We start from the raw sequence: 27276 nt of genomic DNA, 5'->3' as shown, positions 1-27276 counted from the left end.
ATCTTTATCATTATTACTATCTTTATCTTTATCATTATTATTATCTTTATCTCTATCATCTTTATTATTATTATTATCTTTATTATCTTTATTATATTTATCATTATCTTTATCTTTATCATTATTACTATCTTTATCTTTATAATTATTATTATCTTTATCTCTATCATCTTTATTATTATTATTATCTTTATTATCTTTATCATTATTATTATCTTTATCTTTATCATTATTATATTTATCTTTATCATTATTATTATCTTTATCTTTATCATTATTATTATCTTCATCATTATTATTATCTTCATCATTATTATTATCTTCATCATTATTATTATCTTCATCATTATTATTATCTTCATAATTATTATTATCTTCATTATTATTATCTTCATCATTCTTATTATCTTGATCATTATTATTATCTTGATAATTATTATTATCTTGATCATTATTATTATCTTGATCATTATCACTATTATTATCTTTATCATTATCTTTATCATTATCTTTAGCATTATCTTTAGCATTATCTTTATCATTATCTTTATCATTATCTTTATCATTATCTTTATCATTATCTTTATCATTATCTTTATCATTATCTTTATCATTATCTTTATCATTATCTTTATCATTATCTTTATCTTTATCATTATCTTTATCTTTATCATTCTCTTTATCATTATCATTCTCTTTATCATTATCATTCTCTTTATCATTATCATTCTCTTTATCATTATCATTCTCTTTATCATTATCATTCTCTTTATCATTATCATTCTCTTTATCATTATCATCTTTATCATCTTTATCATCTTTATTATTATCTTTATTATTATCTTTATCTTTATTATTATCTTTGTCTTTATCGTTATCTTTATCATTATCTTTATCATTATTATTATCTTTATCTTTATTATTATTATCTTTATTATTATCTTTCATTATTATTATCTTTCATTATTATTATCTTTCATTATTATTATCTTTCATTATTATCTTTATCATTATTTTTTATCTTTATCATTATCTTTATCATTATTATCTTTATCATTATATTACCTTTATCATTATTATTATCTTTATCTTTATTATTATCTTTATCTTTATCTTTATCTTTATCATTATCTTTATCATTATTATTATCTTTATCTTTATTATTATCTTTATCTTTATCATTATTATTATTATCTTCATCATCATCATTATTATTATTATCTTTATCATCATCATTATTATTATCTTTATCATTATTATTATCTTTATTATTATTATTATATTACTATTAACTTTATTATTATTATCTTCATTATTATTATTATTGTGTTGGTGTCAAGGGGAGATTTAATTCTCTTCAGTTTCTCACCGTGAATTACTTCAAGAGGGTCATTGGAAAGGTCAATTATGGTTTATTTCTAATTTCTAAGTGCTTCGGCAATGACGAATGGGCCTTTGAATTTCATTGTTAGTTTATGTGGGCGTGTGTGTGGCTTCAAAATGACTATATCTCCTACTTTGATGTCAAGGGGGTGGGCGCGTTTGTGTTGATTAGCCATAATCTCGTAGGTTATTTCTGATCTCGTCGTGGATGACATGCATCGCGTATTCCACACGCCGGGCGTAATTATCCAGTGTGTAGATGGATGGTGGAGATCCCAACATGATGTCAATGGACATTCGCAGGTCCTGTCGGAAGACGATATAACGTGGGCTTTTCTTTGTTGCAAAGCTGAGGGAGCCACTGATGCTTGTATTTTTGGGAGCCAATCCTCCCAGGTGTCTCCGCTGTTTACCTGGCCGGGGCTGAGTATCTCTAAAATCTTCCTGTTGGTCCTCTCGAGCAAGCCATTCACTTGGGGATGGTATGCGGTTGAAAGTAGGTCGATGTAAAGTTCTGCAATAAGTTCAAGAACTTCGTTTTTGCCGTTGTCAGAGAGTATCCTACATGGGATATTGTATTTGCAGAAGACTTGATCTACTAGTGCTTGTGCCACTGTTTTATACAGTAACCTCATGATAGATATATGATCAGGCAGATGCCTGATATCACCAATCACCCACATAACCACTATACTCTCAGCGGTGATATACATAGATGCGTAATTCAACACCAAGCACAACAACACACCTTTATCAATTAGACGTAATTCACAGCCCCGGATTAAAGAATAATGTAATGTACAATAACTATATTGTAATTCAGGCCTGGCACGTCGAGAGACATAATTCAATTCATGACTCAGCATGGATTCACCAAGGGTAGGTCATGTGTAACTAATTTTCTAACTATTCACACTAATGTCTACGTGGTGTCAGATAACAGTGATAGTTACGATGTTATTTACCTTGACTTTAGCAAAGCCCCACCAGAGGCTACTAGATAAAGTCAAAGCCCATGGCATAGAAAAAGTGTTTGGATAGATTAAAACATGGATTAGGGACAGAAAACAGCGGATCACCAATAATGGTGTTAAACCCTAATGGGGGAGTGTTACTAGTGGAGTTCCCCAGGGTTTGGTTTCGATTCCCTTATTGTTCAATATGTATATAAACGTCTTGAACAATGGGATTATTAGTGATGTTAGAAAGTTTGCGGATGACGGTAATATAGGACGCCAAATTAGGTCAGGGAAAGATGCTGGGATACTATAGGAAGACCTTAAATTATTTACTTGGTCGGTGAAATGGCTAATGAACTTCAATATCTCAAAGTGCAGTGTGTTAAAGAGGTTTTTCACATCCCGGAAAACAGGTACAGCTTAGATAACACTTTTTTATAGAAAAATGAATTCGAGACTTGGGAGTGCCAGTGAGTCCTGACCTTAAATCCAGGAAGCAGTGCATTAACGCCAGGAATAGATCTATCAGAGCATTAGATTTCATTGTTAGGACAGTTACAAATAAAAGTGCAGAGGTAGTTATCAAACTCTATCTGGCGTTACTTAGACTAATGCTTGACTATGCGGTATAGTTTTGGTCTCCGTCCTATAGAATGGACATTAATTCACAGGAATCAGTACAGAGGAGAATGAACAAAATGATACATGGACTCAGAAATTTACCTTACGAGAACAGGCTTAGACACCTTAACTACTCTCTGGAAAGACATAGAGTGCTGACTGATCAAATAAAGGTATTTAAATGGTCAAGGGGTTTCACATGGGTGATGCAGACAAGGTCATCATATCAAGACAACAAGGCAAGACTCATAGTAATGGATTTCAACTGTACAAATTTAGATTTAAGAAGGAAATAGGCAAGGACTGGTTTACCAACAAAGTAGTTAGCGAATGACATAGACCAACAAAGTAGTTAGCGAATGACATAGACTTTGTAACCATGTAGTGAACGCTGAAACTCTGTTGTTTTACGAGAAGATTAGATAAATTTATGGATGGGGATGATAGGTGGTCATGGACATGGAACTGCCTGGTGTAGACCTTATGGTTTCTTGCAGTCTCCCTCATTCTTATGTTCTAATGATCTCATGTTCTTATCTAGCACATCCTTGCACGATCTGTCACCAAGGCCTTTTGTATAATCTTTCTTTTATGAGGGCCACACCACTGTGGGTCCACACATATTATAATTTTGGGCGTGCCAGCTTTTTAAAACGTTTCTTTGTAATTTTTACGTGCATGCAGTGAAAGGTCAACCATACGTCCATGAAAAAAATTGTTTCCCCAGCACTCTTGTTTATGGTTCATGGTCGGCAAAATTTCCTAAGATAATTTTACAAAGGATTACAAAGGCAGAGCATGCCGGCAGGAGACCTTTTGTTCCATAACTAGGTCGGATGTGGAAAAAAATACAATAATGATGAATAAATAAAAATAAATAAATAAGAATTATAATAATATAGATAATACATACATACATATACCAAAGGTTTTTCCCCCTTACACGGGAGGGAGCCAAAAGAAAAATACATAGAAACCACTCCCACCCATTCAATCCCCTACATACTCCACTCCCCTCCCTCTATCTTGGCACCTCCTGGATGACGGGTCATTCCTGCATCTTGTCAAGAAATTATAATAAATAAAATGAATGCATAGGTATAGTTAAATAATAAACAGACAGGTAAATAGTAAATAATGATAAATTTACATATAACTACGAGTAATAATAAGTGAAAATCAAGCAAACGGTTATAAACAGACAAATAATAGCAAACAAATAAACTAATAATATAAAATAAATGGCAGCCATTGCAGCATCTTGCTTAGGTGTTTATCTAAACGAATCTTAAAGCTTCGAACTGAACTACATTGCACTGCCTCTGCAGGAAGTTTATTCCATTCATTAACTACATGGTTGGCAAAGTTGTTTCTACCCATTTCCAAATTAAATCTATTTCCTGACAGTTTGAGACCATTATTTCTTGTCGGATTTTCATTCAGTGTGAAAATTTTGTAATTTTTGATGCTGTCAATTCCCTTTAGGATCTCAAAAACCTGTATCAAGTCACCTCTGAGTCTACGTTTTTTTTTTTTATTTTATTTTTTTATTTTTTAGGGAAAACAGGTTCATATGTTTTAGTCGATTTCCGTATGATTTATTTTTGATATTTGGAATCAGTTTTGTTACACGCCATTGTACTTTTTCCAATCTGTCAATATCTTGAGATTCGGTGACCAATTGGAAACCGCATATTCCAAATGTGGACGAACTAACGATTTATATAACTTGTTAGAGAGAGATGGACTTTTGAAGTAAAAAATCGCGCAATCAGTTCTAGAATCTTATTGCCTTTCTCAGAAGCTAAAATACACTGATTAGATGATTTGAGATCGTTACTGATAATTACGCCGAGATCCTTTTCACTATCCACTTTTGTTAACGAATTTCCAAATAACTTGTAATCGTACTTACTATTATTTTTACCTATGTGCATAACCTTGCATTTACTTGTGTTAAATTTCATCAGCCACTTTTGAGACCATTGCTGTAATTTATCTCAATTATCTTGAATATCTAATTGATTTAAGGGATCATTTGCCATTCCGCATAGTTTTGTATCATCAGCAAATTTGGAGACAATCGAATTTAGTGCGTGGTTTATATAATTTATATATACTATGAATAGAAATGGCCCAAGAACGGAACCCTGAGGAACTCCACTCGTGACGTTTTTCCATCTAGAAGTTTTGCTATTTAAAACAAGTCTCTGTTTTCGATCATTCAACCAATTTCTAGTCCAACTTAATAGGCTACCACTTCGTGTGAAACTAATTTAGTAAGTAGCCTTGCGTGGGAGACGGTATCAAAAGCTTTTGCAAAGTCTAGATATATTAAATTTATGTTGTTTCTTTTGTCATAATTTGAGATGACTGTGTTGTAGTATTCGAGTAAGTTAGTCACGCGAGAACGTTTCCGTCTGAATCCATGCTGGCCATCGTTTATCAAACAGTTACTTTCTAAATGATGTTCGATAGCATCTCTGATGATAGTTTCCATCATTTTACCTACGATTGAAGTCAAGCTTATAGGCCTGTAGTTATTTGGTTCCTTTTTGTCACCTTTTTTGAATATAGGAGTAACGTTAGCTGGCTTCCATTCTCTTGGGACATCTCCGGATATGATGGATTTCTTGAAAATAATTTCTAATGGAACCACAATCTCATTTTCATTTCCTTTAAGATTCTTGGATGCCAACCGTCAGGCCATTGGATGCCAACCATCTCACTTTTGAGACTTTCATTCCCACTGAATAATTCAGTGATGTCCTATTCCTACTTTTAACCATTTCCAATATTTTTTTTACTAAAAAAATCATACCTGACTCGAATCTTCCAACAGCAATATGCAATCTCTATCCTGTGTGCATGTACTCATACACTAATGTCCATGTGTACTGTATTTTGGCCTGCATACCACTATCCCAGGCGACATAGTTTCACACAAACACTACAGAAATAATGTAAGGCCTCACCTCAGGTTGGTGGCATTAAGAGCGATGCCATAGTACACAAGAGACGCTGAGAACCAGCTGAAGTAGATTATGGTGGTCTGGATGAGGAGACGGGTTGTGCTGCACAAACGCTGGACGCGGAGGCACACAAGCCCCAACAACATACAAAAACCACCACAATCCGCATTCACTCGTTGTCGCTCCTTTTTCTCCTAAAGGGGGGTGAAAAACATGACAATATACAAATATGAATATATCATTATTGCAACAAGCTCTAATGTCAGCGATTACTCTCAAGTTCATACATTGTCTCTGTGACATATATACATACTTAAGCTACAGTCACACCTGCTAGTATGTGGCCGATGTTGTCAACAAAGAAGCAATCCATCTATAACCCATACGAATCGCCAATGTCACCATCATGCCACCTGGTGGCAACATTTGGAGTTAACTAAACAAACAACATCAATACATAACAAAGTTCAAAGGTTTTACTTCTGCAGGACTTGACTTTACATTTTGTACCCTATTAATGATATCTTGTCGTTGGTGCACTTGAAAAATAATGGGACATTTCAGTTTTCAAGTCATACATCTCTAGTCACTTCTATAAAAAAAGTAATTGTTGAACTTGCTATACCATCACATTATAAACAATTGTATCGGCTTTATATGTAATATAAACTTATCGTATCAAATATCAAACAAATACCTTTGAAAGAGTGAGGATCTTGTCATAGTCATCATCATCATTATCATCATCATTTGGGAGCATACGCCAAGGAACGCATTGCTTCTCTCAAATGCTGTCGTCAGTCCCCACCTCTCCAAGCGACCTCTCTCACAGCCACCCTTCCCACTCCAAATAACTCTCGACAGGTGTTTAATCGTTACCTTCATCAAGGTTTGTCTATTCTGGAGACAACTCTTTGAATGGGATCAACATCAAGGAAACGTGCCACATGCCTATGCAGCCGGAATGACATCTACAAATTATGCTGGTAATTGCCCTACATTGAGTCTTGCAGTACAGTCTCTCTGGTTTGATACAAAGTCATTCCAAAGATACCCCATGATTCTTACAGCCGTACAGCAAGACAAGGAGCACAAGTGACTAGAAGATCCAGATTTTAGTCCTCCTGTATAAAAATTGGCAACACTATATACTTTGTTTGAGTGTGTCCCATAACACCATAGGCAATGGTAATCCTTTGAAGTACTGTACTTCCTGACATGACCCACTACTGTTATGTACTACGCTACCAAAGTAAGTAAATCTTTCTAAGACCTCAATATCTTCGCCACATACATTGGCAGGCTGAACTGTGTCATCCAGTAAACTCTCAAACGCCTGGGCCTTGGTCTTGGTCCAGGAGACCTCAAGTCCAAGTGGTCTCATCTTCCTGTGCAGTGACCCAAGGGCTGTAACCAGGACCTCCAACGACTCCTCAAAAAGGACTTCATCATCAGCAAAAAACAAGGTCAATGACCTTTGTGTTCCCAATAGACTGTCGGGAACGACACAGATCGACAACTCTGTCCAATACCTAGTCCATGCAGGTATTGGAAGTGTTGGGGCAAAGACACACCCTTGCCTCACTCCTGAATTAACAGGAAAGAAGGCGGACAAACCTCTTCCATACTTTACAACACTCTTTATCTAAGATCATAAGCCAGAAATTAATTAAGATATTCTCACAGGAGTCCCACTGATCCGCAGAAGATCCCAGAGCACACCACAAAGCATAGTCAAACACCCTCTTGAGAGCAACATAAGCTAAAAGAAACCCCCTGTTGAAATTCACGTCGGCGCTCTACGAGAATACGATGCGCTAGAATCTGATCAATTCTTGACGTACCTGGCGTGAGCCTAGACTATTCAGGCCTATGAAACTTTAGCAGATGTGAACGAACTTGTGTCAGTAACAGACGGGCAAGCACCTTATCTGGCACACTAAGCAGTGTAATACCTTTCTCCTTCCAGATATGGATAACCAGACACTTTTTTCCAGACAGAGGGAATGGTACCAGACTACCAGACAGCAGATAGTATCACATGTAACCCCCAGATCATGGCCTCACCTCCAGCTTTCAGCAACTCCAAAATGATGTTGCAGATACCAGTTGCCTTTCCACCGTTCAGCTTATCCACAACCCCTTTGACCTCTGTCAGAAAGAGCTGAGATTAGTCTATTAGTGGATCGGCAACCACCACCTGAACACCATCAAGGATAAGCCATCCGCTAAGGGGGTCACCCATGAGCAATTGCTCAAAGAACCCAGCATAGGGACTATATTCCTCCAAACATGACAGTAGTTCTCCAGCAGCTTTTTGGACAGTGCTCCTCTGGAGCACTATGGATTTTCTTCAGCCCTTGGTAAGCAGGCCGGAGATCATTTACATTAAAATGACCCTCGATATCGTCAACGATTCTCCTAACGTACCTCTCCTCATCCATCCTCACGAGAGCTCTAGTCTGCCGTATCTGAGTTCTGTATTGGTCCAGGTCCCCGTTCCAGAGGTTCTCGTCTCTGGAACCAGGACCAACATATCCTCAACTTTCTGGGCTTTATGTTCAGAGGAGATAACTGTTGATGTTTCTGGCTTCAGAACCATAAGGAGCAATACACACTTCATACTTTATCGGTGACAATGGCTGCATTGAAGTCACCCACAACAATGTGTCTCGTGGTGGACACTGGTCAACTATAAATACAAGTTTGACACAGAACATCTCCTTACCTAAGAGCGCTTCAGCCTCACTAGCATCATACGCTGGTGAGACTGTACTTGCCTAGATATGCCTACAGCCCACAGGGTGGGTCCCATCGGTGACAATGGCTGCATTGAAGTCACCCACAACAATGTGTCTCGTGGTGGACACTGGTCAACTATAAATACAAGTTTGACACAGAACATCTCCTTACCTAAGAGCATATATTGCAATAATGAGCCCCAAGGAGCGCTTCAGCCTCACTAGCATCATACGCTGGTGAGACTGTACTTGCCTAGATATGCCTACAGCCCACAGGGTGGGTCCCATCGGTTCGCCCTGATCAGAAGTAGACGTAATTCTCACTATTGATCTCGCCACTACCAGGTCATCTCACTTCAGAGTTACTATATCCAATTTAAGTTTGGTGAACCCCGACAATGAAAAGGGTATTCGGTTGTCATGGGAGAAACAGTTTTAGGCGCCCGCACGGAGAGCCCACCGGAGGCTCTCACTGGGCCGGGCTCGATGTGTTTGTGCCTCATTTGCATCACCCTGGTGCTCCACACAGCGGATTTAGCGATTTTGACAGGGGCAGGTTGCAAGTCCACCCCATCCATGTGCGTTTCTTTTGGTTGCCAAGTACATATGGCAACGAACGTGGGGAGACTAGAATTTAGATATACATATCAATCCAATAGTCCTGTGAGTAATGGGAGAGTATACGTACCTACCACCATGACACTATAGAAGGACAGCTGTCGCCCTATCGGTACTTTCTTGACTCAAAGATTTAAGTCAAGCAGTCTAACTAATTTGCCTATCCGAGCCAAGAGGTACCTTCTGTCCTTGCTTGAACAGAGGACAAAAGAGGAGTGCTGCTAGTCCCAGGGGAAGATCTCAGTGAAAACACAGCACTGGGGCATCACTCAACCTTCAGGATTCCCGTTTCCAGGCCCTGAAGCGAAGCCACACACAACAGATACATGGGTTTGCGACCCATAACGGGGTTAGATGGCCCTTGACTTGTAGAGTTCATTTGTCCCTTTTGATGATTTTCTTTTTCCCATGAGGTGAGGAGAATGGGAATAGAAAGGAAGCTGGCTGATAGAAGTGATGAAAGGTTACTGGAACGTTCCGGGCAAATGGAAAGAATGAGAGAATATAGATTAACAAAAAGATTGTGGAAAACATAGGTGTATGGAGTGAACTTCAGGGGACGACCAAGAATGAGATGGATGAATGAATGGGCTGAATGGGACTATGAACAAAAGAGGTTTGTCTGTTAAACAAGGGAGAAGGCAGGAGATAGGTGTGGGTGGAGAATGGCTGTGTATGAATATATCTACGTAGGGCGAAGGGACTTCCCACATATATATATATATATATATATATATATATATATATATATATATATATATATATATAAATATATATATATATATATATATATATATATATATATATATATACAGCATTAAAGATAAATGAGAGAGTATTAGGTGGAGAAGAGTAAACGGAGATTAGTTGGGAATAAATCTATTATCCTAACGTTGTGACCACCACGATCTTAAGATGACTGAGCATAAGAACCGATAACGGACTCCCCATTGCAAGACCTTTGAGCTGTTTAAATTCAATGTTGTTGAACATAAAGTATTCAAATCTAACACACATGGATATAAGCTTTAAGTAATCAGATTGGAACTGGAAGGATATCATCATCTATATCTGTATTTAGTTTCTTTACTCCCTGTAGGGCATCATCTATGTTTACAAATGCTTCGATAGATGATGCCCTAGAGGCAGTAAAGAAAGTAACTATACAGTGGGGGGCAAAAACTTACGCGCCAGAGTAAAAAGAGTAATTTTCCTCAAATAACCTACATTATCAGGTACTTACCAGCTCTCTAGTACTTTGTTGGACACCCCTTTCTCTTGATGCATTCTTGGAGACGTTTAGGAACAGATGCTGCAAGATTTTGAGGCCACACAGGGTCTATATTCCAAATATCCTTGATGGCTACCTCCAGCTTGGGGATTGATGAAGTGTCGCGCTCACGTAACTTATCATTCATGAGCGCCCAGAGGTTCTCAATTGGGTTTAAATCAGGCGAATTACCTGGCCAATCTTTTATATACTCCACATCACAGAATGCAAACCATTCTTTAACGAGTTTAGCAGTATGGCATGGTGCACCATCCTGTATGAAGACATCTGTTTTGCACTATATAAAACAATCCTCCAAATGATCATTAAGTAGCACATAATATAGGTATGCATTCAGTTACATTTTTTTGGTAGTATCACTAATGATCCCACACCATGATAGCTAAGACCATCAGTGAATCAGGATGTTTTACGGTACCGTGTGTGAATTTTTGGTCCAAAGGATCACTGCCAGGACGACGGTACACTTTGCTAAGACGGTTTCCATAACAGTGAAAGTGGCTTCATCACTCCACAATTTTTTTTTCCACTTCTCCATATCCCACTGTAAATATTTGCGGCAAAAAAACGACCCTGTTCTTTTTCTATTTTACTTTTTTTTTTTTTGCGAGGATTGTGGTGTGAGAACTGCAGATCGTCATGCAGGCGGCGGCGTACTGTTTTCACAGACACATGACCAAGTAATTAAGGGTTCTTTTCCTCCAACTGAGGTGCTGTTATACGTGGACTAGCATCCACCTATCTCCTCAGTACCTTCAGAGTACGAGTAGTAGTCTTCCTGGGTCTCCCTGTGGGCTTGTTCTGTAATGGCGGATCGGCTCCACGAGCATCACGAGTTTTCTTGGTACACCGCTGCACACCACGCAGTGAAGTGGAAAAATGTGTTGTGGAGCGATGAAGCGCTCATTAGCATGTTTGGTCCATTAATTGCCTTTGTCCGATCTCGAGATGGCCACACAACTAGAGATTCAGTAAATCGCGCTACGCAATCAGATGATGCGGATCTTCAAAATCGCGCGAACACTCACACACACACACACACACACACACACACACACACACGCGCGCGCGCGCGTCGGATTGACGGCGAAGATTGGAACTCCCGTAAAAAAACCGTAATTTTCGTGGATTTCAGCGACGAGAGAGTACCTGTATTGTATTAGTAGGAAAGGGGAAAGCTCATGGTGTAGTGGGCAGGTGAAGAAAAAGGAAGAGGGGAGGCATTATTGATGAAAATGGAAGACAATAAGGAAGGTGAGGAACGGGCCTTGGAAGTCAAAAGGGGTGTAAACAAAATGTGTGCAGACGACACAGCTGAGGTCAAACAGGTGAGCAAAAGTATTAAGAGTAGAAATATAGATAAGAGCAGCTCAATGGAAAGAGGAGATAATTACTTCTATGGATTTAATGAAAGAGGAGATGACAACCTCCCCCGACTAGTAAACTAGTAAATCTAGAGGAGGATGGGAGGTTAGGTTTAGCCAACTGGCACTAGTTACTCAAACAGTTGATAAATTGGAAGAATTAAGGTAGGAAATTAAAAACCCAATTAAAGAAATAGAGGAAATAAAAAACGGTTAAGAGAAGTAAAGGATGAGAATGAGGAACTAAAGAGGAATAATAAACAGAATAAAGAGTTCACAGTAAAAAACGTAAGTGGTTGGAAAAAACTCCAAGAGAATACCAAAATTGAAATTTGAGATATAGTGAAACAACAAATGAACTAAGGACACAGTTATTAAAGTGATGAGAGAGAAGGAGAATATAGTAAGAGACTCAGCAGATAAAAAGAAATGTATAATTATATTAGGAATGGAAGAGAAGCATAATCCAATTAGGATTACATGAGTAATGGAGGAGAAGGAAAAGTAAAAAAGGTATTAAAACTAGTTCAAGATGAACAAGAAATAGAAAAAGAAATAGAAGAAATATATAGCCTGGGAAAATAAAATATAGACAAGACCAGACCAATTAAGACATGAAAGTGAGAAAATGGTTCATAGGAGAGAAAAACGGAAGGGAAACAGAAAACAGGATAGAGGTAACAGAAAATTAAAAGTCACAAATATAGATGGCTTAATAATAGGCTTGAATGAAGTGAATGATTACCTAAAGGACAAAGAACCTGACATAATGGGAATTGTAAAGACAAAATTGAAAGGTCCATTACCACCCAACAGTGTAGGGCATGGAGCATATGATTATTGGATTAGAAACAGAGAAGTAAAACAAGGGTGTGGAGTTATGTTCCTGACTAAAATGAATATAAATGTGAGGAATGGTGTGTATGGAAAGAATAGAGTGGAGATGATTATGATGGAAATAGAGGACAGGGACAAGAAGAGGAGGAAGTTTGTGGTAAATTATGTGCCTCCTAAAACGGCTTCGTGGAAAGAGAGACAACACAAAAATATGTTAGAAGACACCAGGATAACACTAAATAAGATAATGGAAGATGGAGGAAGAATAATTATAATGGGCGACTTTAATTGTAAAGAAATCTGCTGGGAAGAGATGACAGTGAAGGGTGGAGACGACCAATAGGGAAATGTATTACTTGATATGATTATAGAACATACAATGACACAATGGATACAAAAGAATACTAGGTATAGAGATGAAGCAGAACCATCAAGAATGGACCTAATAATCACATCAGAACCTGAAATAGTGGACAAGATTGAATATAACACAACACTTAGTGAAAGTGACCACATATTAGTTGAACTGGAACTAAACGAGGAAAAATACATGGGGAAAACGAACAATATAGAAAGGGAAGATTGATATATGGAAAAACAAATTTTGGTAATATAAAAGAATTCTTTAAAAAAGCAGACTGGGAAAGGTTACATAAGGAGGAAACAACGATAGAAGAGAAATGGAAAAAATGACAAAAATTTATAAAGGAGTCGAAAAATATGTTCCAAGACAAAAACAAGAAAAAGGATATGTAAAATGTTGGTACAACAAAAGATGTAGCGAGTAAAAAGACAAAAGGGATAAAGCTTGGATAAAATGGAAAAAATACAAAAGGCCTGAAAAATGGAAAATATATGCTAGTTGTAGAAATCAATATGTACAAGTGTGCAGAGAAGAAAAGAGAAAATACGAAAAAAAATATCATAGAAAAATGTAAAGATCAACCAAAACTATTTTATAGATTTGTAAACAACAAACTGAAAAACAAACAAGAATTAGTTAAACTACGACAAGGAGGAGTTGAATACACAGAGGAAATAGAAATGGCAGAAATTATGAACAAACATTTTAAATCAGTGTTTACGAGGGAGAACATACAATTTAGAGATGTCGAGTGGGAGGAGAAAGTCCCCCCTATGAAAGAGATAGAAGTAACAAGGAAAGAAATAATGAATCACTTGAGTAATATCGATGTTAGGAAATCGCAAGGACCAGATGAAATGGCAAACTGGATTTTGAGAGAATGCAGGAACGAACTAACAGGCAAAATACATAGTCTAATAACCAGTTCATTGAAAGAAGGAAAATATATATATATATAAATATATATACAGTATATATATATATATATATATATATATATATATATATATATATATATATACATATATATAATGTGCGTGTACGTGTGCGTGCGTGTGTGTGTGTATGTCTGTGTTTGTATTCAGCTCTTGTTAACTGTTGGTGGCTCCTGCCTAGCTCAAACTTTTGAGTGTTGATTAACGAGACAGTATAGATTGCTGAAATATGCCTTTTCGATTTCCATCCTTCCGAGATCTTTTAGGTTTTTGCCTTCCACCCTACTTACTTTGTTGTATATCCTCTGCATGGCATCCATAAGCTTCTCTTTGCGGGGCAATGCTTTCTTGTTGAAGTTGGCGGCCTTCTCGAGAACAACCATTGCCTCAGTCAGCCGTCCTTGCATTACCAGCCACCTCATCGACTCGGGCAGCAACCTACGAGAACATAATATTGTCAGATGAAAATTGACTTACGACCCTTACAGATTGATCCACATCGCATTTTAAGGTGACAGTATGAGAGTGAAAGGGTGACAGGTATCGTAAAAACAAAGCACAGTGGGTTAAAGTTAGTTAAAGTTGTCGGGTTTCAGTTCTGATATCAGTCTTCTCAATGAGACTTCTCAGAACGGCAGCCGAGGCAAACCTCAACAACCCACCGTAATGCCTCACCCCACGGCAGTAACCTCCCTAGTAAACAGCTTAAGCTCACTGGCCCGGACGGGTTTCAACCTGATAAAGCTGTATCCAGCAGATCAGTAAACTTGTTTCGGTCCTCGACCAAATCGGTTCTGAAACAGTTTCCTAGAACGGATTGTGATCGAAAACTGTGTATGTATTTGTATATGTATATATATATATATATATATATATATATATATATATACACTGAGACATTCTGACTGGTTGACGTAAGTGGAGTAGGAAACACAGGAGTCTTAGTCTGAGCTTATTCCTGGCTAGTTTCGCAGGTATGCTTTGAAAAAGCATGCCTACGAGACTAGTCAGATATAAACTCAGACAAAGACTCCTGCGCTTCCTACTCCACTGACGTCAATATATATATGTATATATATATTATATATATATATATATATATGAATATACATATACATATATATATATACATATATGTATATACATATATATATTGTTATGAAGGTAAGACAGATGAGTGGAAAAGGTGGTAGAGAAACGCGGGTTAGAGCGGGAACACTATATTCCTGACGCTTCGACTACAAGTCTTCTTCAGAGTGACAGACAACGTGTGTGTACAGCATATATATTCTCCTTATGGCTCATCCGGCTGGACGTTTCAGAATGCCGCATGCTGATTGGCCCGATACTCCCTCCTCCATAACCAATCTGGCGGCTGCAAATGACAGGTTAATGAATCCTTCTCTGTGGTTGCTGACCTTTCCCAGTGTTATGCATGCGGACTCGACCAGCTTTCTCATTCTTCTCTCGAGCCCGGTCCAGATAGGGCGTGCCTCTTCCCATTCTGGTAAATCCCCGTGCGTGTCCACATGCACTACCAGTGAATTTGAAGTTCTGTGATGCCGTAGGTCGTTCTTATGTTCTCTTAGTCTTTTTGTCAACGGTGAGACGTCACGGGGGTTGACAAAAAGACCAAGAGAACATAAGAACGACCTACGGCATCACAGGACTTCTACTATTGTTTCCTCCTTGTGTATCATTTCCCAGTCCGCTTTGTGAAGAAATATCTTATCTTATCAGAATTCGTTTTTCCATACATCAATCTTCCCCTTCTATATTGTTCGTTTTTTTTTCCATGTGTTTTTCCTAATTTAGTTCCAGTTCTATCAATATGTGGTCACTTTTACTTATTGGTGTCTTATATTCAATCTTGTCCACCATTTCGAGTTCTGATGTGATTATCAGGTCCAGTGTCGGTGGTTCTTCCTCATTTCTATATCTAGTATTCTCTTGTATCCATTGTGTCATTGTATGTTCTATAATCATATCAAGTAGTCCATTTCCCTTAGGTCATCTCCCCCTTCCATTGTCATCTCTTCCCGGCAGATTTCTTTACAATTAAAGTCACCCATTATAACTATTCTTCCTCTATCTTCCATGATCTTATCTAGTGTTATCCTTGTGTCTTCTTACATATTTTTGTGTTCTCTCTCTTCCCACGAAGCCGTTTTAGGAACATCATTATTTACCACAAACTTCCTGCTCTTCTTGGCCCTGTCCTCTACTTCCATCATGATCATTTCCACTCTATTCTTTCCATATGTAACACTCCTCACATTTATATCCTTGGTCAGGAACATAATTCCACCACCTTGTTTATTTCTCTGTTTCTAATCAAATAATTATATACACCATGTCCTACACTGTTGGGATGGTAAAGGATCTTTCAATTTTGTCTCCACAATTCCCATTATGTCCGGTTCTTTTTCCTTCAGGTAATCATTCAGTTCATTCAAGCCTGTTACTAATCCATCTCTATTTGTGAAGAACACTTTTAATTTTCTGCTATCTCCATCCTGTTTCCCTTCCGTTTTTTTTTCTGCTATGAAACATTTCCTCACATTTATATTCACAACCTTCCAATAGAATTTCTCTTTGACTTATGTTCTCGTTTTTTTTCTTAGCTTCGATTCTTTTTGTTTTCTCTTCCTCTCTTTCCTCTTTATTAATCTCTCTTTTTATCCATACCTGTTTGTAATGATCACTTTCTGCTAGTTTCCTGTTTTCGATAAGACATTCTCTACTGTCGTTTGTGACCTCAGTTTAACCTTAATTGGTGTGGTCTTGTCTATACTGTGTTTCCCCACTCTATATATTTCTTCAATTTTTTTCCCTATTTCCTGTACACCTTTTTGAAATGTTTTTAATACCTTGTTCACTCTTTCTTTCTCATCTCTTACTCATGTAGTCCTATTTGGATTATGCCTCTCTTCCATTCCTAATATAATTATACATTTCTTTCTATCTGCTAAGTCTCCTACTATATTTTCCTTCTCTCTCATCACTTTAACAACTGTGTCCCTAGTGTGTTCCTTCATCTATAACATCGTTTTCGCATTTTCTCTTTTCTTCTCTGCGCACTTCTACATGTTGATTTCTAGAACTAGTATATATTTTCCATGTTTCAGGTCTTTTGTCTTTCCTCCATTTCCTCCAAGCTTTATCCCTTTTGTCTTTTAACTCTCTACATCTTGTGTTGTACCCACACTTTACATATAATTTTTTTTTTTTTTTTTTTTTTTTGCTTTGTCTTGGAACATACTTTTCCACTCCTTTATAAATTTTTGTCAAAATTTTCCATTTCTTTTCTACTGTTGTTTCCTCCCTGTTTATCCTTTCCCAGTCTGCTTTTTGAAGAAATATCTTATCTTATCAGAATTTGTTTTTCCATAAATCAATCTTCCCCTTCTATATTGTTCGTTTTTTTCATGAAATTTTCCTCATTTAGTTCCAGTTCTATCAATATGTGGTCACTTTTACTTATTGGTGTCTTATATTCAATCTTGTCCACTATTTCGAGTTCTGATGTGATTATTAGGTCCAGTGTCGGTGGTTCTTCCTCATTTCTATATCTAGTATTCTCTTGTATCCATTGTGTCATTGTATGTTCTATAATCATATCAAGTAGTGCATTTCCCATAGGTCATCTCCCCCTTCCATTGTCATCTCTTCCCAGCAGATTTCTTTACAATTAAAGTCACCCATTATAACTATTCTTCCTCTATCTTCCATTATCTTATCTAGTGTTATCCTTGTGTCTTCTAACATATTCTTATGTTCTCTCTCTTCCCACGAAGCCGTTTTAGGAGGCACATTATTTACCACAAACTTCCTGCTCTTCTTGGCCCTGTCCTCTATTTCCATCATGATCATTTCTACTCTATTCTTTCCATATGTAACACTCACATTTATATCCTTCTTAGTCAGGAACATAATTCCACCACCTTGTTTTACTTCTCTGTTTCTAATCCAATAATCATATGCGCCATGTCCTACACTGTTGGGTGGTAATGAACCTTTCAATTTTGTCTCCACAATTTCCATTATGTCCGGTTCTTTTTCCTTCAGGTAATCATTTAGTTCATTCAAGCCTGTTATAAAGCCATCTATATTTGTGAAAAATACTTTTAATTTTCTTTTACCTCCATTCCTGTTTTCTGTTTCCCTTCCGTTTTTCTCTGCTATGTGTTTGTGTATTTGTTTGTGTGTGTGTTTGTGTGTGTGTTTGTGTATGTGTTTGTGTGTGTGTTTGTGTTTGTGTGTTTGTGTTTGTGTGTTTGTGTTTGTGTGTGTGTGTTTTAAATGTCCCGTATTTCCAATTTTCTATCCTGGCAACCCTAATCATACACAATGTCTAACTAAACACGTACATAATAAAACAAATTATGGTTCGATATTCGGTGGTTTTATAATTTTTCTTGGTTAGAAATATTACTTAACAAAGAGATGGATTGCATTCTCTAGTTATAAGTGATCTTAGACAACTATTCTTTAACTGTTTGAAAAGGTGTGGGGGGGGCATAAAAGACAAAAAGAACGAAAAGTGAAACCTGTAAGAGTTTCACACTTAACGAACTCACCCGAAATAAAGGAAGAGGAGGAGAGAAGGAAGGGAGAGAACCACTTGAAGCCACTGCCAGTCTCTGACGACATATGCGATGCCAGGAAGAGCCATGTAGCCCAAAGCCCAGGGCACTGCATATAGAGAACCAACGAAAGAACGACGGCTAGGTGAACAGTTTTCCATGGCTAGAAGGGGAATAATATAAAGAATTACAAATGGTAGCTAATTCACACAGACCAGGATATCTGTAAGAATTCAGACTCCTAAACAAAGTTAAAGATATTTTGTATCTAATTTCTCTCACGTTCCTACAAGAGTAACCCCAATTGTTTTTTGAATTGCTTGTCTTGTTACAAGAGCCAAAAGTAATTATTGTTCTCTAGGAATGCTGTGGTCAAATAATGATTTGTATCATCTGAGTAAAGTCTACTTCCTTGTAACTAATTCTAGTGCTGCCGAGAAAAAACAAATTGAACTAATCATACGACAGTTCATTTGAAAGAAATATTAACTCTTCAGAATGTTAATGTGAGATTTGCTGTCAGTCGTACTTCATCTTTTTGGAGTTAGCTTTTATTGCGATGCATAGGTCGTCTACATAGCTGAACCTTTGTGTTAGTTGGCTGATTGTGTAAACAGTGAAAAGAGGTCGTTCCAAGACTGATACCTATGGTGGTCTGTTCTTCTGTGGAAGCAACCTGCTTCTAGCTTCATAAAATCTACAATTTTCTAAGATCCTTTTAATTACCTCAATATGGTTTCTTTTTTAACATTTTTGATATTTTTCATAGAAGCTTTATGTGGTTTACAGTGTCATATACTGCTGCTAAGTCAATAAAAACTGCTCCTATAATTTGTCGTACTTTAAAGCAATCCTCCTGTAGACTCCTCACCGCCACTTTTATATGCTGGGTCATATTTAAGATTTGACCACATGAGAGAACTGACTTAAAACTATGGGGATTTTTTTTTTTTTTTTTTTTTTTTTTTTTAGTACAAGACTCTTACAGATTCTATGGAGGGTTTAGATAAGAAAATCTGGTCTGTAGTTGATAACATCTCCCTAAGACATCTCATTATAATTCTGTATCTAATCAGTCTCCTCCAGTAATTCCCACTCTCATAACTAACCTAACGTCCTTTAAAGTAGACTCTTTGAAATCCATGCACTTGCTTGAAGGCGCTGAAATACAGCAGAAACAGTTACCAATGCTCCATCTTCTAAGAGAATCAAGGCAAGTGGCAATCACTGATAATTGGTGAGTATCAAATCAAGATCCACAAGTCACGAAACCAGTTCCAAACTGGACACATTATGGTGGCAGACTCCACCTTCAAGTAGGTAAAAATCTTGCACGGTTTCCCTCTGCCCAAATTCATGTTCAAAACTCCTTCAAACGTCCCTTCTTACCTAGGATGAAACAGGCCATGTAGAAACCGGTGTCGAAGAATGAGATGAGCGCCCTCAGAGTGATATACAAGTTAATGGTTGGCGCTGAAGCTGCCAGGAAGGAGAACAGGACGAAGAGGCACACACTCACCAAGGTTACACGCCGGCGGCCAAACCTGTTTCAGGATGAGAGAAATAAAAAAAAACTAATATTACATACAAAAGATTACACCTACTGGCTCAAGATATTATTACATTTAGGGAGAGTAGAAGATGGGAACGTGGTTGTCTACTGCTAAAGAAAGGCCTTTTACAAACATTTCTAAGTCGTACGACTGCACCATACTAATTCTGCAAGCGTCTCTATCTCGTCTTTCCGCCTTCTGTCAGGCTTTCTTCTTCCATGCATTCTGTTTCGCGGCATCCAATCATAATACAACTGTTCCATCTACCATCCTCCTTTCTGGCTAAATCTCCTGCCCAATTCCACTTTCACTTCAGTCTGCCTTCTCGCCCAAGTTGCCCTTTTCCTTTCTTTTAGTGTCATTCCCAACATTGATGGTGCCATGACCTTTGTCGGTTTCCGAGTTTTATATCTCTACATTATAGGGAGAAGTTATAAATGAATGATATTTTGACGCAGCATAAAAGGATTTCTGTCTTCTCCTTTTCTGCGTAAAGGGACGGAGAGGGGGGGAGGTCGCCGATTAAATGAAGCGGCCTTGCTGTGAATATGTTGTGTCTTCCTGCACTCATTCCGACCCTGGGCAGTGGGCGAGATACAGGGATGATCCGTCTCCCATGAGGAGCTAAGATGAGAGAGGAAAGGGTGGTGGATGGGAGTGGAATAGGTGGCTGAGAAATGGGTGAAAGTGGGTACTTGCCTTTTGACTTGCCTGCCTTCCTTGTAAAGGGGAAAAAGTCCTTGGTATATGTACACACACACACACACACACACACACACACACACACACACACACACACACACACACACACACATATATATACACATACACATATACACATACACATATATACATACACATACACACGTACACACATACACATATACACGCATACACATATACACACATACACATACACATACACACATACACACGACAGTCGAAGTGACAGCGAAGTTTGGAACTCCAGGAAAACTTCAAATTTCATGGATCTCAACGACGAGGGAGTACCTGTGTTGTATTAGTAGGGAAAGTGAAGAAAAAGGAGAAAGGGAGGGATTACTGAGGAAAATGGAAGGAAATGAGGAAGGGCACGAACTGGCCCCGGAAGTCAGAAGGAATGTCAACAAAAGATGCGCAGATGATAGAGGTGAAGTCGAAGACATTAGTAAAAATGCAAAAATTAGAAATATATTTAAGAGCAGTGCAATGGAAGGTGAAGATAATTATTTCCAAGGATTTAATGAGGGAGGAGATGACAATCTCCCCCGATTAGCAAGTCTAGAGGAAAAACTAGAGAAAATGAACAAACAGTGGGAGGTTAGGTTCAGTCAACTCATATGGATTAACAAAGAGTTGATAAATTGGAAGAACTAAAGAAGGAGAACCAAAGCCTAGATAAAGAAATAGAAAAATTAAAAAGACAGTTAAAGAAGTAAAGGATGAGAATGAGGAATTCAGGAAGAAAATGAAGAGAATAAAGAGTCCATAGTAAAAGAGGCACAGGGTTGGAGAAAAGTCCATGACAAGAATAAAATTGAATTTAGAGATATAGTGACACAATAGATGAAAGAACTAAGGACACATTTATTAAAGTTATGAGGGAGAAGAATATAGTAAGAGACTTAGTGGATAAAAATAAATGTATACTTATATTAGGGATGGAAGAGAAGCATAATCCAAATAGGACTACAAGAGTAAAGGAGCAGAAGGAAAAAGTAAACAAGATATTAGTAGTTCAAGAAGATGAACAAGAAACAGGGAAATAAATTGAAGAAATGTATACAATAGGGAAATACAATACAGATAAGACCAGACCAATTAAGGTTAAATTTAGGTCACACATGATAGCAGAGAATATCTTAGCAAAAACAGGGAAACTAGCAAAATGTGATCAGTATAAACAGGTATGGATAAAAAGAGAGATAAATAAAGAGGAAAGAGTGGATGAGAAAAAAACTAGAAGCTAAAAAAAATTATTTTGAGAGAATGCAGGAATGAACTAACAAAATACATAGTCTAATAAGCAATTCATTGAAAGAAGGAAAAGTTCCAGAGGATTGGAAAAGAGCAAATATAGTACCAATATATAAAGGGGGAAACAAGGAAGGCCCTACTAACTATAGACCGGTGTCTCTTACAAGTATGATAGCTAAAATTTGTGAAAGAATGATCAAAATTAGATGGGTAAGGCATTTGGGAAAAAAAAAAACGTACTAAATCCAAGGCAATTTGGATTTAGACAAGGACGATCATGCGTCACAAACTTAATGTGTTTCTATTCAGGGCTAAAAGATGTAATACAAGAAAAAGATGGATGGGCTGATTGTGCCTTGATAACTATTTATAGAATCAAGAAAGGCATAGAAACTATTGATAGAGAGGATCTAATAATATGGAATAGTAGAGATACAAGAGGTCACGGAAAGAAAATCAAGACAGCTAAAGAAGAGACCTGAAAAAAAAAAACTTTCCCCACAGGGTAATAGACGTTTGGAACAAGTTAGATGAGAATGTGGTGTGTGCAAAAACGATACACGAATTTAAAAACAGTCTACATAAAACGAGATATGAAGACGGGACACCACGAGCATAGCTCCTTTTCCCGTAAAATACAACTAGGTAAACACACACACACACACACACACACACACACACACACACACACACACACACACACACACACACACACACACACACACACACACACACACACACACACATATATATATATATGTATATATATGTATATGCATATATATGTATAAATATGTATATGTATATATATATATATATATATGTATATACATATATGTATATATATATATATATATATATAAATATATATATATATATATATATATAGAGAGAGAGAGAGAGAGAGAGAGAGAGACTACTGTAATGTAGTTTCATAAAAATATATTTGCCATTTCATATTCCATTTTTAGATTAACAAATTCAAAATATAGATAATATTTTCTTTGGTCACATGACTTTGGAAAATCAGCAACTTTAAGATAATGTACTTGATATAGATATTTCCATGCAGAAAAAAACACAGGATTCAGGGCTCTGTAATCTTCCGGTTAACTTCTGGGATAACGAAGTTTTATGTGATTCAAAATCTAAGTCCACCAATCTCTGTCCACCAATTACATGTACCGAGATGAAATAATTTTCTTACAGTTCCAACGCAAGGTTGTGGTAAAAAAAAATTGGTGAACGAATATATACGAATGAAAATGCCAGTGAATTAGGGATACATTCATTACGCCATGTTATAAGGGAGCATTTTTTATTTAGCAAAAGAGTGAATACTCACATATCGGTGAGGTAGCCGAAGACTATGGATCCAACGAGTTTACCCGCCTGCGCAGCTGACTGCGTCGTGGAGTAGAGCGCGCGTCTATCGCAGACCAAATCCCACTGTGGAGGAAAAGGAGTTAGAAAAACGGCATGTTGGATAATAGTCATGGTCAAGTGAATAAGATAAATTAAATTAAACCGTTGCCCCCAGAAGACCCACGGCTGTCATGTAGCCAGTAACAGCCACTAGATTGATCCATACGTCTCTCAAGGAAGAAATTTTGTGTTTTTATCTAATGATAGTTAGTGTAGGGTAGTGCCGCATGAGGTGCTCAGTGTTCTCTGTGATTGTTCCATCTAGGGAAGTTTAATACTGCGGCAAGGCCTATCCTGTGCTAATATCACATTAGAGTTGGATGGTGCCTTGAATGCAAGCGTGCTAGTATGGCTTTTGTTTCACTTGGGATAGAAATATTTTTATGGCAGGTGTCAGACTGCGGTGCGCCCCCCCCCCCACCCCACCCCCCCACCTATATGTGGTTGTGGTTAGCAGTTGAGTTGTTGGAATTGGAGGGTGTAGACTTGTGGGGTTAATGTAATGGGAGGTATGTAAATATTCATGTTGTTGTAAGTTGTTTTCTTTACTTGTGTTAGGAATGAGATTGTCCATTTATTGATGTCTGTTAGTATTTGGTTCCTTATGTTTTGTTGGAAATGGGTATGATGTTGTTTACGAGTCCTGGATTTTGTCTTGTGTTGTCTTCTCTTACTGTTGTGTAATCATCACATATAGGGTAGTATAAACTGTGGTGTTTGTTTTGTTTCTTGAATTAAACCTGTATAAGTAGTGTTTATGTAGGAAATGAAGCTGCTCTGTGTGTTTGTTTGTGATTCCGTTTAGATTTATTTGCAATATTTTTTGTGTTCATATGTGTTTGGGTGTATGTGCTGTTGTGGGACAGATGAAGCTTTAATTCTTTGTGTTGGAGAATGTACTGTAGTGCATATGAGGTTGAATTAAGAGTGGTATATGTTATATCGAATGGATGTGTGTGAAAAGTTGATTGGTTCTCTACGTGCTGAGGAAGTGCATGGATCTCATTTTATTAATGTCTTTGGCTATTAAGAACATAACATAAGAACATAAGAATAAAGGAGACGGCAAGAGACCATAAGGCCTACACTAGGCAGCTTCGTATCCATCACCACCTGTCATCCCCATCCATAAAGTTGTCTAATCGTTTTTTATAACAACTAATAGTTTCAGCGCTTACTACATGGTTACTAAGTTTATTCCATTCATCGGCCACCCTATTGAGAGGAGACGTAGGAGGGCAGGCTCCTTATGTGGGAAAATAGGAATAAAATCGAGGGAAATAGGTGAAAAGGAAAGGTTAGATGTATAGGGTGAATTTCTAGACCAAAAGAGAAACCAGTACTATTGCCTGATCTTATAACTGGTACAGCTGTGTTCAGCTCCTGGACTCGTCGGATCGGACAGGTGATGATCTTCTTGCCTTGAAAGGTGGCCTAAACTAGGTAGTAGACTAAGCGAGGTAATTGACACACACGGTGGTTGGACTCGCTAATGAGGTAATTTACTTGTAATGCAGAATTACGATCCAACTTGTTCAATGTGTGAAAATCCACATTAAATATTACCTCTACAGTAACTATAATGTCACATTAAACTGTATTGTTACATGTACTATGACCTAATGTCGCCCCACCATCATTAGTGTATTGGCATTGACCTTCCGCCCTCCAGGGGGTAATTGTCCGCTACCCTTATTCAAACTATCCTTGCTCCTTTTTTCATGTATATATTATCTATGCATTTCTATTACTATGTACTTGTTGCACTGAAGATGTAATATACGAAAGCGCTCTGCTTCGTTGGTTTCTTTTTTCCAAGTGGTCTCCTTTGCATAATATATTAAATACATGCAATTGAATTGCTCACAATGTTCAAAATAAAGATTGATAAGTGAACTATCGTAAGCGATGGAATAGACACAAATATTATATTGGAATACGATATTTAGAAATTTCTTCTTAACATAGAATAAAAAAAGGTTACCTTTGTAAGTTCGAAGATTTTATGTTTCATAAAAAACATGGTTACGAAAACTAGATATTGTATAGCATCTTCGTGAACAGAACTAACTTAATTACTGATATTACTGATAACTAATATACCTGTATACTTTGGATGCCATCACCTCATTTCTGGTATACATTGGGTGGGCACATGTGAAGGTGACGTCAGAGGAATTAATGCTTATTAACTTGGTAGCTCATGAGGTGCTCGTTGAAGTGATACTATTAGATGAATGAGGAAGTAGTGGGAGATAAGGAGAGGAGAGAAAAAGAAAGAGATATGGCAGGAGGGGAGGGTTGACAGAGAAAGAGATAGAGATATGGAGGGCGGGAGAGAAAGAGAGGGAGAGAGAAAATATGGCGGAGGGAGGAATAGAGAAATATGGTGGGGAGAGAAATAGGGATGAAGGATAGAGAAAGATAGAGAAAATGGCGGGGGAGGAATACAGAGAGAAGGACAGTAAGAAAGATAGAGTGAGTAATAGAGGGAGAGCTATGGCAAAATGGAGAGAAAGAAAGGGGGGAGGGGATAGAGGAATATGGTGGGGAGGGATAGAGAGAGAAAGAGATAGGGAGATATGGCCGGGGAGGGAGAAAGATATAGCAGAAGGAGGGAGAGATATGACGGGAAAAGAGAGAGGGAGAGAGAAAGAGAGAGAGAGAGAGAGAGAGAGAGAGAGAGAGAGAGAGAGAGAGAGAGAGAGAGAGAGAGAGAGAGAGAGGTAGGTAGGTGGTGAAGGTGAGAGAGATGGGAGGGGAATTATATATATATATATATAGATATATATATATATATATAAAAGTATATATATAGATATATATATATATATATATATTTATATATATATATAGGGAGAGAGAGAGAGAGAGAGAGAGAGAGAGAGAGAGAGAGAGAGAGAGAGAGAGAGAGAGAGAGAGAGAGAGAGAGAGAGATATTGTGGGTGGGGGGAAAAGAAAAAGAAGTGAAAGGGGGAAGGATATTAAAAGAGTGGAATATGACAGGGGGAAGAATAAGGAAAAAGATATATGGCAGGGGGCGATACAAAGAGAGAAGGAAATATGGCAAGGGTGGGAGAGAGGGGGAGGGACAGATATTGTACATAGATAGACAGAGATTGATAAATAGAGAGAGAGAGAGAGAGGGGAGAGAAAAAGAGAGAAAGAGAGAGAGGGAGCGAGAGTGAAAAACAATGATATATGGTGGTGGGAGAGAGTTGGAAATACATATATATGTCTATATATATATATATATATATATATATATATGCATATACATGTATATATATATATATATATATATATATATATATATATATATATATATATATATATATATATATATATATCATATACACATACACACACACACATATTCCTCCCCATTACTGTTTAGCTCCCCGCCATCTCTATCCCTCCCCCGACTTGTTCCTCTCTCTTTCTCTCTCTCTGTCCACCCTCCCCGCCATATATCTCCCTATCTGTCCTCCACCTATGTTCTATTTTCTCATTTATTAACTGTGTGTGTGGATATCTAAAAGTATCATTTCAACGAGCGGCTCATGAGCCGCCAAACATTAGAATTCCCTCTAATATCATCTTCACATGCGTTCGTCGCCCATTGTATACTTGGTCTCGTAGACCCTTGC

At 37.5% G+C, this 27276-nt stretch overlaps 1 protein-coding gene across 1 annotated transcript in view; it reads right to left on the bottom strand.

Annotated features, from left to right (window-relative positions):
* The window catches only part of LOC143038626 (organic cation transporter protein-like), a 94211-nt gene that overhangs the window by 13350 nt on the left and 53585 nt on the right, over window positions 1–27276 (bottom strand). The window contains exons 5-9 of the mRNA XM_076208092.1: window positions 23547–23650; window positions 20061–20215; window positions 18666–18834; window positions 14376–14523; window positions 5939–6129 (exon numbers count right to left, since the gene is read on the bottom strand). Coding sequence (XP_076064207.1) covers window positions 5939–6129; window positions 14376–14523; window positions 18666–18834; window positions 20061–20215; window positions 23547–23650 — 767 coding nt within the window. The remainder of the gene's footprint in view (window positions 1–5938; window positions 6130–14375; window positions 14524–18665; window positions 18835–20060; window positions 20216–23546; window positions 23651–27276) is intronic.

This window comes from Oratosquilla oratoria, chromosome 24 (genome assembly GCF_046742065.1).
Source record: "Oratosquilla oratoria isolate Oo_2021 chromosome 24, ASM4674206v1, whole genome shotgun sequence".
NCBI lineage: Eukaryota > Metazoa > Arthropoda > Malacostraca > Stomatopoda > Squillidae > Oratosquilla > Oratosquilla oratoria.
The sequence above is the reverse complement of the archived record's forward strand: the minus strand, read 5'-3'. Positions and strand labels throughout refer to the sequence as shown.